The sequence below is a fragment of the Solea solea genome, chromosome 2 (genome assembly GCF_958295425.1).
Source record: "Solea solea chromosome 2, fSolSol10.1, whole genome shotgun sequence".
NCBI lineage: Eukaryota > Metazoa > Chordata > Actinopteri > Pleuronectiformes > Soleidae > Solea > Solea solea.
In genome coordinates, this window is record NC_081135.1 from 38,306,456 (window position 1) to 38,321,455 (window position 15,000).

The 15,000-nt window shown below is 41.4% G+C and overlaps 1 protein-coding gene across 2 annotated transcripts in view; it reads left to right on the forward strand.

Moving 5' to 3' along the window:
• Positions 1 to 15,000, forward strand: part of plcl1 (phospholipase C like 1) — a 69,542-nt gene that overhangs the window by 44,660 nt on the left and 9,882 nt on the right. For both annotated transcript variants that reach the window (XR_009234050.1, XM_058619311.1), the window contains exons 2-9: positions 3,313 to 3,387; positions 3,478 to 3,765; positions 3,943 to 4,239; positions 5,727 to 6,118; positions 6,516 to 7,635; positions 8,126 to 8,302; positions 11,945 to 12,307; positions 14,738 to 14,941. Coding sequence is in view for 1 of the 2 variants with exons in the window: in XM_058619311.1 (XP_058475294.1) it covers positions 3,313 to 3,387; positions 3,478 to 3,765; positions 3,943 to 4,239; positions 5,727 to 6,118; positions 6,516 to 7,635; positions 8,126 to 8,302; positions 11,945 to 12,307; positions 14,738 to 14,941 (2,916 nt within the window). In the remaining variant the exon portion in view is untranslated. The remainder of the gene's footprint in view (positions 1 to 3,312; positions 3,388 to 3,477; positions 3,766 to 3,942; positions 4,240 to 5,726; positions 6,119 to 6,515; positions 7,636 to 8,125; positions 8,303 to 11,944; positions 12,308 to 14,737; positions 14,942 to 15,000) is intronic.

Here is a 15,000-nt window from a genome sequence, read left to right on the forward strand (position 1 = left end):
TTTTATTCCATGTGTTCGTTCATCTCCTCTTAAAGGGACAGCGTCGTTGTGTGAGCTGTGAACTGCAGCCTGAGACCTGGAAACTCAGTGAAAACATGAACACTTAATAAAAGGCTGATATGATAAAATAATCAAATATACACCTGTTTAAGTCTATGATGTTTGAAGAGTGCGGTTGATGCTTTATTTTGCTGATTGGAAAACTGTTTTTAGACCGCTCACTCTCCCACACCAAAGCCCAGAGAGAAAGTCAGTGATTTTGATCCACTGCTGCCTCCATCACTAACGTCACACGTGTTATTTTGTGAATTCAGCATTAAGAATCCTTTGTTCAGATTTAGCTCAGTGACACAAAGTGACCACTTCACAAACAGTGAAATAAAGACGTGAACATATTATTTAAGATATCGCAGACTTAATTAACGGGTGTAAATTCATTCTTTTTTTTAGTGAAATCTGTCTGAGGAAGTGTCAGAATCACGTTTGTTCACGTTCTGCAAAGTCAGTGTTAAAATCGCAGACCTCCAAAATAAATAAATAAATAAATAAATAAATAATTGAATTTCCCCGTGTGACCTTTTCCTATATTTCCTTGTTGTTTCCTTTGCGGCAGCTTTTGGTTCCTTTTCTCCGTCAGTGTCTCTCCATCTGTGACTCAGTGATGGAGAGAATCAAATCTGCAGCTCAGCTAAAACAAACCAGAGAGGGAGAGAGGAGATTAATGCAGCCTGTGGATTAGAAGTGAGAGACCAGACACAGCTCTGTGTCAGAATGACCACAGCGTCAGTTTAATCTGACCCTGTGGTCAGGTGATGAGGATTCTGTGTCAAAGTGGAAGTGAGGAAATCATGACTGGAACAGGTTTGACCACGCCCCCTCTCTCTCTCTGTGTCTCTGTCCAACTAAATACACACAGTGTGTGTGTGTGTGTGTGTGTATGTGTAATATTAGAAGAGGAAATCAATATGTTTGTGTGAGTGAATGAAATGAGGCAACGATTCTCCCTCTCTTTGTTTTCATAGTTTTCTTGTTTTCATAACGACTTTTCTAACAAAGAATATTAAAAACAAAAGCCTGAATGAGAGCAGGTTCATTTAAACTTGTTTTCTTCAGCTTGACAGCAAAGCAATTCTCCTTATTTTTTATTTCTTTAGTTATTAATTATCTCACAAATATCAATGAAACACCAAAGTGCCAACAATAAAGTTTCACACGTGGATTTAACTGAAGAAAATAAATCTTTAACAATCTGAGCTTAAGCTACAATAAATAGCTAGCCTTAAACTAGCGAGCTAGTTATCTGTCCACTTAAGCTTGCTAGCTAGCTAAATAGTTTGCTTTAAGCTAGTTAGCTTGTTGTCATCTACCAATCTACATATCTTTATTTAGTTAGCTAGCTAACTAGCATAGATAGATAGATAGATCGATAGATAGATAACTTGCTATAAGTTCTATTTAAGCTCGCTAGCTAGTTTGTTAGCTTCAAGCTAGCTTGTCGTCCATCCTTGTGTGTTGTTAGGAAGCTAAACCAGGTCAAAGCACAGTGTTGTGGGACAGTAATTCCTCAGATGTCCACAGGGACAGATTTTACTCGAGTTCAGTGTGTCCAACATTCACTGTGTCATTTAGTGGAAGTGGAAATGTGAAGGTAATTTAATGGAAAGTGGGCGACAAGTGGTTGATGATTTAAAAACAAACAAACAGATTTATTCATGGACAGAGGTCATCCTCCTCCTCCTCTTCATCATCATCATCATCATCAGCAGCAGCAGCAGCTCACTGTGGATTTTAGTTGTTTCCGAGGTTTAGTGAGGATTCATGTGTTCATTCTTTGTCTTATAATCTGTCTCAAATAAACTGACCTTGTGGAGGCATACGAGTGTATTATCGCCATTGTCGTCGCCATAGCAACAACCATGTTCCAGCATCTGTCCTCACACTCCTGCAGAGTTGAGACCTGTGAGCTGTCACATTTTCACCTGTATACGTGTGTGTGTGTGTGTGTGTGTGTGTGTGTGTGTGTGTGTGTGAGACCACCATGTCCACTGAGATTTCCTTTAGTCTGGGTTCAGGTTCTTGTCGTGTTTGTCATAAATGATGACGATCATCATCAGTGGTGAAATGAACCCTTAGTGTTTCTGTGCTCTATTATTTCATTTGTCTTGATATGATAAAAATTGTTATGGCAACAAATACTGAGCTACAGATGAAGAAAGTGACAGAAAAATTGACCTTTTTTTGTTATTTAACACCAAATTAGAACTATAGATTCCACATTTGTCCAATTTAGTTTTCTATTTAGGCAAATACATTCTTATATTTACTCCTCATACACTCATACTAATATAAATAAAGTTCTAAACTAACTTATTTGGACAATTAAAGAACAAGTACACCTTTTTTTGCCATTAATTCATTTCTATGCTGAATGTGTGAAATCACCTCCTTCCTCAGGCTGTTTTTTCACACTTTTATTTCACAAGTTTAAAGGAAATAATTCTTTGTTTGTTTTTTGGCCGAGGAACACATTTATTGAATAAAAATAATAATTCTTCACCTCTCTTTGACTCTTTGTACTAAAACCTCAGCACTTTAGCAAAAACACATCAATCTGCCAGATTAAATCAGAAAAATAAACAGACAGTTGGTCCTAATACAGAGAAGGAAACACTCAGAAAACACTTTACAACAAATGTCAAGGCTGAAATTCAATATTTCATATTATTCTAAGTTTCTACTGTCAGGAGCAGGACATTTGATTACAAAAATAACTGTTTTTATATTTCTGTTCCCATGTAATGAACTTTAATGCGGCAACACATTTAATTTCTTGTTGAACATATTTATTTAACAGTTTTAACTCTGAGGCATCAGATTTATCTACTGCACGCTTAAGTCCTTAAGGACAAAATTGTCCACTTCCAGAAAACTGCGATAAAAAGATTTTTTTCTGTATAAATCTCTTAAACAACTTCAGCCCTGATCAAAACAACCAATCATTCAATCATTATGAGAAATCTTAACCCTTTAAATGCCAGGTAAATTTTAATGATGTCACAAAACTTAGCTTAGGGATTTTTTGTTTTAAATCAGTCTTGAATATGTGAAAGAGTAGCCAAAATATTGACTCTGATGGATTATTAGTTTTTGTGTGACGTCAGATTCTAAATGTACTACCCTCTTAAGTCATAAAGGACTTAATTGAGTTTGAATGTAACTTGAGGGCAGAATGAGACGCCGTCCCTTGCCCAGCATGTACAGACCGTGTCCCTCATCTTGAACTTATGTCTGTGTCTCTTTGTCATTTCCCAGGATCCTTCAGTGCAGAAGGTGGGCGGAGGCAGGAAAAAGACTGTGTCCTTCAGCAGCATCCCCTCTGAGAAGAAGGTAGGTTTAAAAAAAAAAAAAGTATCATCAACATCAAACTTCCTGTTATAAAGAATCATGGATAATAGAGTTTCTGATTCTCCATGTCAGGTGAGCAGTGCAGCAGACTGCCTGGCCTTCATGCAGGGCGGCTGTGAACTGAAGAAGATCAGGCCCAACTCCAGAGTCTACTGTCGCTTCTACACCCTGGACCCGGACCTGAGCTGCCTGCGCTGGGAGCCGTCCAAGAAGGACGGGGAGCGAGCTCGCCTCGACGTCTCCAGCGTCAGGGAGGTCCGCACGGGCAAGAGCACGGAGACCTTCCTCCATAATGGACCTCTGTCTGAACACCTGGCTGAGGAAGCTGCTTTCTCTATCATACATGGAGATGATTACCAGGTAAGAGGAGAAGAAGAGGACACCTGCTTATGTTCATTATATCTGTAGAATATATTTTCACTTCATTTCCTTTTGGCAGCTATGTGGCTCATTTGCGGTGGATGCAGTCAAAAAACCTAAACTATCCCTTTAATGTACATAGCTGATAATCTGGGTGTTATCTTTATTTCCCTACAGTCTCTGGACTTGGTTGCTCTGTCCGCCGATGTGGCAAACATCTGGGTGACGGGCCTGCGTTACCTGTTAGCTCACCCGTCTGTGATCGGCGGGGCTGGGTGCGGTGGCGGAGGAGGAGGCGGGGCTTTGAGTGAAGGTGGGGGCTTGGCAGTAGAGGGAAGCCTCGGGGGCAAGATGAGGAGCGAGTGGCTGACGGCCGAGTTCGCCCAGGTGGATGAGGACGGCTACGGCATCGTGTCCGAGGACGTGGCGGTCGCCACCATCTGTAAACTGTGTCCCGGCATCAAAGAGGCAAAGGTGAGTGGCATTTCATAAAATCTGCGCTTCATGCAGATGACAATGATTCATTCGTTATTTATTTATCGTGATGAAACATGATCAATATGACAGTTAGTGAAAGTCAAAGTGGCTAACAGTGGCTAACAATAGCTTTTACCGTTCATTTTACTTTTGTCTTATTTGTTTACATATTTAAGTAAAATTTGTATCTGTTGATCTGACTTTGTGTGAACAAAATACCACGGAGAGCGTTGTTATTGCCTGCTAACAGTGGCTAACAATGGCTTTCACCCAGTAATTTTACTTTTGTCTTATTTGTTTAACATTAAATCAGCAGTAAACACATTTTAGTTACATTTTTATCCGTTGACTTGTTGCTGCGCTGTTTGTGTAAACAAAATACCACATAGAGCATTGCTAACAGTGTTTTTTTTCCAACTTCTCAACTGGAACGTTTGGTGACGGCTACTGCGTCAAAACGGACAAAGAAAAAAGACCTTGAATAAAAGATTTAATAAGACATTTGTCGATAGTGGAGGTGATAATTATTATTATTCACATGGAACTGGATCAGGTCCAGAACCACTATCAGAACCCGTCCAAGATAAAAGAACAGAGAGGAGTTTAAAAATGAGGGGAAGAGAACAGAGAGTGATTCAGAAGGAAGACATTATGACTGCATTGTATTGTCTGATTCAGGTCACTTTAATATCCTTATAGAAGTGAGATAAGTGAAGTTTAATCAAGTTGGTCTCAACTTCTTTGAATGAATGAGGCCCAACTTTAATTAATTCACTTCATGTCTCACTCCATCATTGTCTTCCGAGTGCAGACACTCTGAAGACAGATAAGACCACAGTACTGTTATAAAGATACAAACCTTTATTTTATTATCATTATAATAGTTTAGAATAGTTAGAATGCTACACCGCAAAGTAAAATAAGCATTATTTTTGGGAAATTGTCATTTATTTTTCGTTAATAATTCAATAGTATAACATTTATTCATAAAATAATTCAATAATATAACATTTATTCATAAAATAACTAAATAATATAACATTTATTCATAAAATAACTCAATAATATAACATTTATTCATAAAATAACTCAATAATACAACATTTATTCATAAAATAACTCAATAATATAACATTTATTCATAAAATAACTACATAATATAACATTTATTCATACAATAACTCAATAATATAACATTTATTCATAAAATAACTCAATAATATAACATTTATTCATGAAATAACTCAATAATATAACATTTAGTCATAAAATAACTCAATAATATAACATTTATTCATAAAATAACACAATAATATAACATTTATTCATAAAATAACTCAATAATATAACATTTATTCATGAAATAACTCAATAATATAACATTTATTCATGAAATAACTCAATAATATAACATTTAGTCATAACATAACTTAATAATATAACATTTATGTGACCTGACGCTGCTGTTTTCCATGTGTCTTCAGGTGCGTCTGCGTTTTAAAGAAATCCAGCGCAGCAAAGAGAAGCTGACCTCACACGTGACACGCGAAGAGTTTCAGGAAGCGTTCTGTGAACTCTGCACACGGCCCGACGTCTACTTCCTGCTGGTGCAGCTGTCCAAGGACCGCGAGTGTCTGGACCCTCAGGACCTGCGTCTCTTCCTGGAGACGGAGCAGGGTCTGTCCCTGGCGACGACGGAGGGATGCTGGGAGCTGCTGCGGCGCTATGAGCCGTCGGTCCAGGGCAGAGAGAGGGGGCTGATGGGTCTGGACGGGTTTGCCCGGTACCTGCAGTCGCCCGAGTGTCAGCTGCTCGACCCGGAGCACCAGGGCGTCTGTCAGGACATGAACCTGCCTCTGTCCCACTACTACGTCAGGTGTGTTTGGTCGTTCAGATGAATTACAGCAGTTTACGTTCAATTTTTTTTTATATAATGATTAATAGCCACTGTGCTGCCAGCAGGTGGCACTATGAAGTTTCGAGCAGATTGGTCCATGTACGGCAAAGTTAAAATCTACTTCCTGTTTCAAAGCAAAACGCGGCTAAATTCATAATGGCTGACTTCCTGTTGGGTCAACTTAATGTTCGCAGACGTGTCCATGGTCGGTCTGTCGTCTCACTTATGAATTTTGGAAAAGATCAAGTTCCCACCACGTTTAGTGAAATTTGGTGCAACTTGATTTTGGCTTGGCTTTTTGTCATGTGATTAAAAGACAGACAGACGGACATTCCTTGCACCTATAGACAGATTAAAAGTTGTCGTTTTTCCTCAGCACGTCGTATCGCTCGTACCTCCTGGATGACCAGGTCCACGGCAGAGCGGACATCGGGGGCCTGATCAAGTCCCTGCAGTCCGGCTGTCGATGCCTGGAGCTGGGAGTGACCGACGGTCCGGAGGGCGAGCCGCTCCTGGGCGTGGACTACGGTCCGGACATCCCCCGCCAACATCACCACCACCACCATCTCCACCACGCACCTGTGACCATCCGCTCCGCTCTGGAGGTGGTCAACAAGTACGCCTTCCTGACCTCGCCGTACCCCCTGCTGGTGTACCTGTGCCAGCGCTGCTCTCCCGCACAGCAGCGAACGATGGCACAGCACCTGAAGAAGGTGTTCGGCTCACGGCTCTACAAGCCCGACGCTGCGCCGGTGAACCTGGGAGGGCGGGCGACGATCCTGCCGTCCCCCGAGCAGCTGAAGGGGCGGATCCTCATCGTGGGGAAGAAGCTCCCCGCGGAGGAACAAGGCTTGGAAGGGGAGGTTTCTGAGGAGGACGAGGAGATCGGAGGAGGCGGGCCTTTGGCAGGGCGGCGGATGACCATACCGGGTGAGGAGGAACTGGGCGTGGTCTTAGTAGTGCCTCCACCCTCTCAACCCAGGAAGCTCCGCCTCCACAAAGACCTGTCGGACCTGGTGGCAATTGGTCGGACCGGCAGCCGCAGCTTCTACGCCCACAGAATGAGTCAAAGACAGAGTTCTCAGCAGTCGCCACCCAGCAGCCCCTCCTCCCCCGGCACGCCACTGCCCCCCGAGCCGCCATATTGGACGCTGTGCTCGCTGGGCGAGGGCGAGGCCGGGCGACTGACCAGCGAGTGCCCGGAGGACCTCGTCACGTTCACTAAGCGCACGCTGACCCGGGTTCGGCCCAGCTCAGTGCGTCTGGACTCCAGTAACCCCAACCCTCAAGGATACTGGAAAGGAGGCGTCCAGCTGGTGGCATTGAACCAGCAGACGCCGGGCGCCATGTTGGACCTGCACCGAGGTCGATTCACGCAGAACGGTGGGTGTGGCTACGTCCTGCGACCGGCCGTCATGACCGACGAGGTGTCGTATTTCAGCGCCCACACGCAGGGATGCGTCCCGGGGGTTCCTCCACAGACGCTACGCATTAAGGTACACGTGGTTTTTCTGCAGAGAAGAGAGTTTATTCATTAAAGTAAAATATAAACAACATGATAATAATGATAATAATAATAAAACATTTTCTAATTTTCTTTACTTGTTTTACAAGATATTTTTTGTAGATCGTGAACAACTAAATTAATTATTTTTCACCATTTTATGAGCCAAACATCTCATTTACAATCAACAAATTAATAATTTCTAATAAACAATAATTAGTTGCAGCCTCATTTTCAAATAGAAGTGTATGTTTGTATTCTGAAGAATTAAAAGAAAAGTGTTTGGAAAAGTAGAAATAAATCAACTCAAACAGTAGATAATAAAAAATAATAGAAATAAAATGTGAATTTATTAAATGATATCTTCAATCTCACGTGTTCAACAGTCATTTTCACCAAAGAATGAATTTGGATTTATTTGTGTATTCTATTTAACTTCTGGTAAAGTTCATTTCCCTTTTTCTTTCTTCACTTCTGTGCAGGTCATCAGCGCTCACAACCTGCCCAAGCCTCAGGGGTCGGGGGCAAAGGGAGAGGTCATCGACCCCTACGTGGTTCTGGAGCTGCACGGCGTCCCGGCCGACTGCGCTGAACAACGGACACGAACCGCAGCTCAGAACCAGGACGACCCGCTGTTTGACGAGACCTTTGAGTTTGAGGTACGGCGTTAAACTTGTGTGTAAAGTTGTGTTGCTTCTATTAAATCAAAAGAATTGTGTCCATAGCAACAAATGTCTGTCCTTTTTGTTCGTCTTTACTCTCTTTTTTTAATAGACAAATGGACAAAATGTTGGTCAGTAACCACAAGTCCAAGGTTTCAATTTCTTTAAATATTGTGAATAGCTTACTTGCTACCTAGTTACTAGTTATCTATCTGTCTGTCTGTCTGTCTGTCTTTCTATCTATCTATCTATCTATCCATCTATCTATCTATCTATCTATCTATCTATCTATCTATCTATCTGTCTACTAGTTTGTGATCTCTTTATCTAGTGAGCTTATTATACAGTATATCTAGTTAGTTAGCTTGCAATATATCTAGTTAGTTAACTAGCTTGCTATCAAGTTAGCTCCCTAACTTGCACTATATCGAGTTAGTTTGCTAGCTTGCTGTCTAGATAGTTAGCACACTAGCTTACGATTTATCTAGTTACCTAGCTAGCTTGCATCTATCTAGTTAGCCTGCTATGAAATTGCTTCTGAAATCACATTTGAAATATGAACATTTTGAATCCAGCACTGAGTCAGTTGGTGATTTTGTTTTCCACAGATGTTTTTTTTTTTACATAATTTTACAAAAATGATTCTTATTGTGTTTAAAAGGTGTTTTTGTGTCATTTAGGCGTTTTTAGCAGTGTATGTAATAGACGTAATTACAGGCAGTTTTTTGACAGAGAATAGTGAGAATAAAAGCACTGTGTTTTATGACTTTATATCATTGATATCTGTGACTCTGCTTTTACTCATCGTCAGATGGACAAACTAATTTGGTGGTCTGGATTTCATTTCCATGAGTCACATTTGTTCCTTTTCAAAGAATAGAGTTCATGTTCTGATCACACAACACTACAATTACAGCCCAAACCATTTGTCAGATAATGCTCATAATTCAAGCTAAAATGAAGACGTGCAGCAAATCACACAAACTCAAAATGACGAAGAGTCCAATTTTAACTTTTTCCATATTAAATTCAATTAAGGTCATGCAATCCAAAATAAATGCAGGTTTAGAAAATGGCAATCACAGATATATTTAGATGTGTTTTTATGTTGCAACATTCTGTTTAATCCATTTACGTATGTATATGACAGCTCCTCATATTAATCCTGTTTAGGCACTGAAAATATGTGTATATATATATATATTTATTTAAATTCCTTTCTAATCAAGTCCTTAGAATGTGGAATCTATTTACCGGTGGCAGAAATCGTCTCAGAAGCATATTTATGATAATGTTATTGTTCAGAATCGTCCATTAATCTGTCACAGCACGGACTCTGCCTCTATTAAAACGGTAAAAATTGCACTTTAATGTGATTGAATATTGATAAGAGAGGGAACGATGTCAACAGCAGAGGAGAGCTGGAGCTGTTGTCTGTGCACCTGCATGGAAACAGACCTCCGAGTGCTTAATTAAAGTGGAATCGACATTGAAATGATGCACTTCTATGAATAGACTTTCATATTCAAAGAATTCATTACATGAGATTGAATTTGAGGACTGTGCTGCTGCTGATTTGACTTTTTTTGTCAGAACTGACAGAGTCCTGTAATCGTTTGGCTGAGCCATAAAGACAAGCTGTCACAACTGATATGTCCCCGTCTCTCTCTCTGTGTGTGTGTGTGTGTGTGTGTGTGTGTGTGCGCTACGACCTTTCCTGTCATAAACACGGACCTTGCCAGGACCAGTAGTCCTCATGGAGACCAAAACCTGGTCCAAATGAGGCACAATCTCATTTCTGAGTCTGTGGTTAAAGTCAGGATTAACATGTGAAACTGTGTTAAGGTTCAGGTTATGAGATAACTAACAGTCAGGGTTAGATATGAGGCTCAGAGCAGCGGAGTCTGTGATCCTGAATCATGTTTTGATGTTTGATAATAATGTACGTAACCATAGAAACAGGGACCTGCATTTTAATAGAAGATTGAAGGAAACTTCTTCAAACTTAAAGAAAAACTTTGTCCAAAGTGAAATAATTTGTCCTTTTTTGTGTCTGCTTTGGTTGTTTTGTGTGGCATTAAGTGGACTATCTATCTAGTCAGCTTGCTAGTTATCTAGTCAGCTTGCTAGCCTATGATATATCTAGTTAGTTATCTTGCTAGTTATCTAGTCAGCTTGCTAGCCTATGATATATCTAGTTAGTTAGCTTGCTATCTAGTGAGCTCCCTTAATTGCAATATATCTAGTTAGCTAGTTGGCTTGCTATAGTTATCTCATTAGCGTGTGATATATCTAGTTAGTTAGCTTGCTTTTTATCTAGTGAGCTACTTCACTTGCGATATATCTAGTTAGCTCACAAGCTTGCAATATGTCTAGTAAGTTAGCTAGCTTGCTATCAAGTTAGCTACCTAACTTGCAATATATCTAGTTAGCTAGCTTGCTATCTCATTAGGTTGTGATATATCTAGTTAGTGAGCTCATTTGCTCTCTTGTTATCTCATTATCTTATGATACATCTAGTTAGTTAGCTAGTGAAAACACATTCTCACTGGTTTAGAACCGGTTTGAACCAGTTTTAAAGTGAGAGAGTATCAAGTGTGTTTTTGCCCATTTTAGGACAGAAAAACCTTTTGGTTTGAAAGTGATTGAATGAAATGTCACAGCCTCAGGGACTTTGTTTGTGTTTGAATACAAATCAAAGACATTAGCTAATAACATTTCTCTGTGATTTTTGTTTAGCCTCTTTTCATCTTCATAGACGGAAATGTCACAGTGTGTGTGTGTGTGTGTGTGTGTGTGTGTGTGTGTGTGTGTGTTCCTCATTAGTGGACGTGAAGTTTGTATCTGAAACACTAATATTTCACGTAGCAGTGAGTGTGTTTCAGTGTCGTGTGTGAGTGACAATAACGCCGCACCTGAACCATCACTTACTGATCTATGAACAGGAACCAGTGTTTGAACCTCCCCCTCTCTCTCCCACGTTGTAAACATTTAATGAATGGCAGCGACTTTAATGGATCTAAATCCAGCGCAGATGAATAATGTAGCGGTGCATTAAAACGTGTCTTGAGACAACCAAACATTAAACCTTTATAATCAAAAGGAGATGTTTGTTCACTCCACTGAAGGGAATTTAATTGGTTTAAGCCATTAAAGAAGATTTATGTCAAAAATGCTGTGTGTAACAGCGACCGCTAGTGTTATAAATGGTTACTGCAGTCCCAAGAACACTGACAGAGATTTTGTCGTTATTTTGATAAGTTCATTCTTTTCCACCAGCCTAGATGCTCATTTGTCACCAGGTTATTTGAGTTTGAGGCCGATCCCTGACTCAGTGTGTGTGACTCACTACCTTTGAGTGGTCAACAATATTAGAAAAGCACTAAATAAATACAGATCATTTAAAGTATGTGGGGTACACGTTGGTTTAGTGGCTAACATTGTTGCCTCACAGCAAAAAGGTCACAGATTCAGATCCATATTTGATTGACTGCCTTACCCTGCTGCAAATTTGGGGATTAGGTGAACTGGACATGGCGATAGTGTCCAGGGTGTGACTCCGCCTTTCACCCTAGGTCAACTGGGATTAGCTCCACCTCCCCTGTGATGTCACATAAAGGTTTTTTTTCTCTAATCCAGGTGAACATGCCGGAGATGGCCCTGCTGCGCTACGTGGTCCTGGACGACGACTACATCGGAGACGACTTCATCGGTCAGTACAGCGTCGCCTTTGAGTGCCTTCAGCCCGGATACCGCAATGTGCCCCTGCTCGGCATATCGGGAGACCCCTTACCCCACACCAGCCTGTTTGTCCACGTGGCCGTCACCAACCGGCGAGGGGGCGGGAAGGCGCAGAGGCGGGGCCTGTCTGTGAGGCGGGTGGGGCGACGGGGGAGGGGCTATGTCACGCTGAGGAACACGGGCATCAAGGTGGTGGATGAGACCTTTAAGGTGGCGAGTTCCCCGCTGAAGGAGGCGGCAGACCTGCGGGACGACGCTCAGGTGAGGTCACAGCGATACGCTCACTCATCTTAAAGGGATAGTTTGGGATTTTTGAAACAATGAAAAACACAACAATTTTATCTCACGGGGACCCAGGAGCTGCTGAGGAGCTGCTGGTCTACTGCTGCCTCGTGTGGTCAGTTTGTGTCACTGAGATAAATCTGAACAAAGGATTTCAAAAGCCGAAGTCGCAAAATAAGACGTTTGAAGTTAATGATGGAGGCAGCAGTGGATCAACAACTCCTGTGTGCCGTGATGTTGAAATCACTGGTTTTCTCTGTGGGCTTTGGTGTGGGAGAGTGACCAAGTTAAAGCAGTGAAGATCCACAACTTTCTAATAGAAATAGTTTCTTTTCATCGTTGATTTTAAGGCTTGGACAACGTGATGTTTTTGATACAGAAGAATGGAAGATGTTTATGAATCCTCTTCTTTATTGAAAACACGGCAGTGGTCAAAGTCTCATGGATCTCTGAGAGGAAAACAACAACAACAACAACAACAATGTGTACAATGAGGCTTTTGGATGAACCAAAGTCACAAGGACACTGTTCAGAGAGCTTTTTAACAATATTTCATGGTCAGTGCTCGAGCTGCAAAATCACATTTCTTTTTACAACTGAGGTCAATTTGAAAAAAATAAGCCCGTCTTTCTGCACTGCACTGACCCTTTAAAGGTCCACTGTGTGACCACTAGATGTCACTAAATCTTACTCACTGGACCTTTAAGATTTTAAAAAGTTGAAAACAGCTGAGTCAGATCAGATCAGATGATGAAATCAGACTCTGCTCAGGACTTTTCTGTGGAATGATGAAGAGAGAGGGAGATTATTAAGCATCTATAAATAAACCACCCACCGTCTTAATAATGCACGCTGGCTAACATCTGTGGGTGGGCGACGTGAAGAGAAGCCTCTTCCACGCCGACATTTTCATTAAAAACCGTTTAACAGGACGACGCAGAGTCTGTGCTGCAGTGACTCTGGTGGTCACTCATCACGACTCAGTGTCAGCTGTCAATCATGACAGATCTGAACAATAATCCCTTCGTCACATTCTAATGTCATGTGCATGATTTCTACTGAATTTACTTAATAAAGTTTTGAAATAATGTCTTAAAATGACTCAGAAACATGGACGTTTGAGCATGAGTGTGACGAGAGTGACCTAAAATAACAGAATAATCCCTTAGATTTCATGTTGGGCAGGGTTTATTGTCTTTACTGCAGGCAGCCACCAGGGGGCAAACATGACAATACATCTTGATAAAGAAATTCATTAAGATTGAATTTATTTATTATTGTTGTTATTGTAAAAAAAAAACATTTGTTAAACGGAGGAATATTTCAAAAAATCTGAGGCAAAACATTTAATAGTGTTTAGTTTAAAGTGTGTTAACATGAACCTGAAGAACATTTGTAGGCGGAGTTATCACCGAGCTCTGAGAGAAACTGATGTCACTGAGGTAGAATAATGTAGTTGTGCTGTTTTTCCCCTCAGATCCTCCTTTATTACAGAATCCACTGCTCTGTGTACACAGCACAGTGAAATCCCTCATGGCATCATGTATCACACACACACACACACACACACACACACACACACACATACACTCATTCTCCCACACCAAAAAGAAAAGTCATTGATTTTCGTTCCCACACCAAATCCCATTGAGAAAATTGTCGATTTTACATCACGCCGACACAGGAGCTGCTGGTCTACTGCTGCCTCGTGTGGTCACTTTGTGTCACTGTGGTAAAAACGCCGAACTCATGAAAATAACACGTCTGAACTCACTGACGTAAGCAGCAGTGCATCAACAGCTCCCGTGTCCCTGTGATGCAAAATCGATGATTTTCTCTATGGGCTTTGGTGTGAGAGACAGAAACTTCAGTTTCCACTCAGAGAAACTGTGTCTCACAGTGAGATTACACAGTCAACATGTTCTTAATCCAGTTAGATTTGATGTGGATGAACCTTTTTATGAAGTGGCTTAACCCTGGTTTTCCTGCTCCTCACTGGCACTAAACAGTGTTTGTCATGTTGTGTTTATTATTAGAGCCTCTGTGAAATGACCCAGAAATGACTCGTTTCCTAACACACCTGCTGCAGCTTCACAATAAATAAATAAATAAATAAATCCATGTCACATTTATGCCATATTGCCTCCTCTGTTTTTGCTAAATGCGCTTAAGCTAAGGCTGATTTCACCGGATTAAAAGCACCAATGACGGCCATATTGATTTAATTCACAGGAGAGACGGCAGATGACTGTGTGTGTGTGTGTGTGTGTTAAGGGTGCGTCACCCTTTCTGACCTTTCTCAGCTTAGTTTTACAGCCGGAACAGTACATCTGATCTAATTCTATTTTTCCCTCTCCTCTCTCCTCTCTTCTTCTTTCCTCCTCCTCCTCCCTCTCTCTCTTTTTTCAGAGCACCACTGCCAGTTTCAAAGAGCAGTGTGGGCTCCCCACGGTGGCCAAACTGAAGCAGTGCATCCAGAGCCTGGCCACCCGGCTGCAGAGCCCTGAAGGCAGCATGGGCGCCACCATGGTGCTGAAGGAAGGTTACCCGTGTCTGGAGCCCCTGGTCAACCTGTCAGAGACCACACGCAAGCTGCTCACGGCCTACGACACGGTGAGACACGCCCAGTGACAGATTACGGACTTTACTCGTCTGTTCATTTCAAAATAATC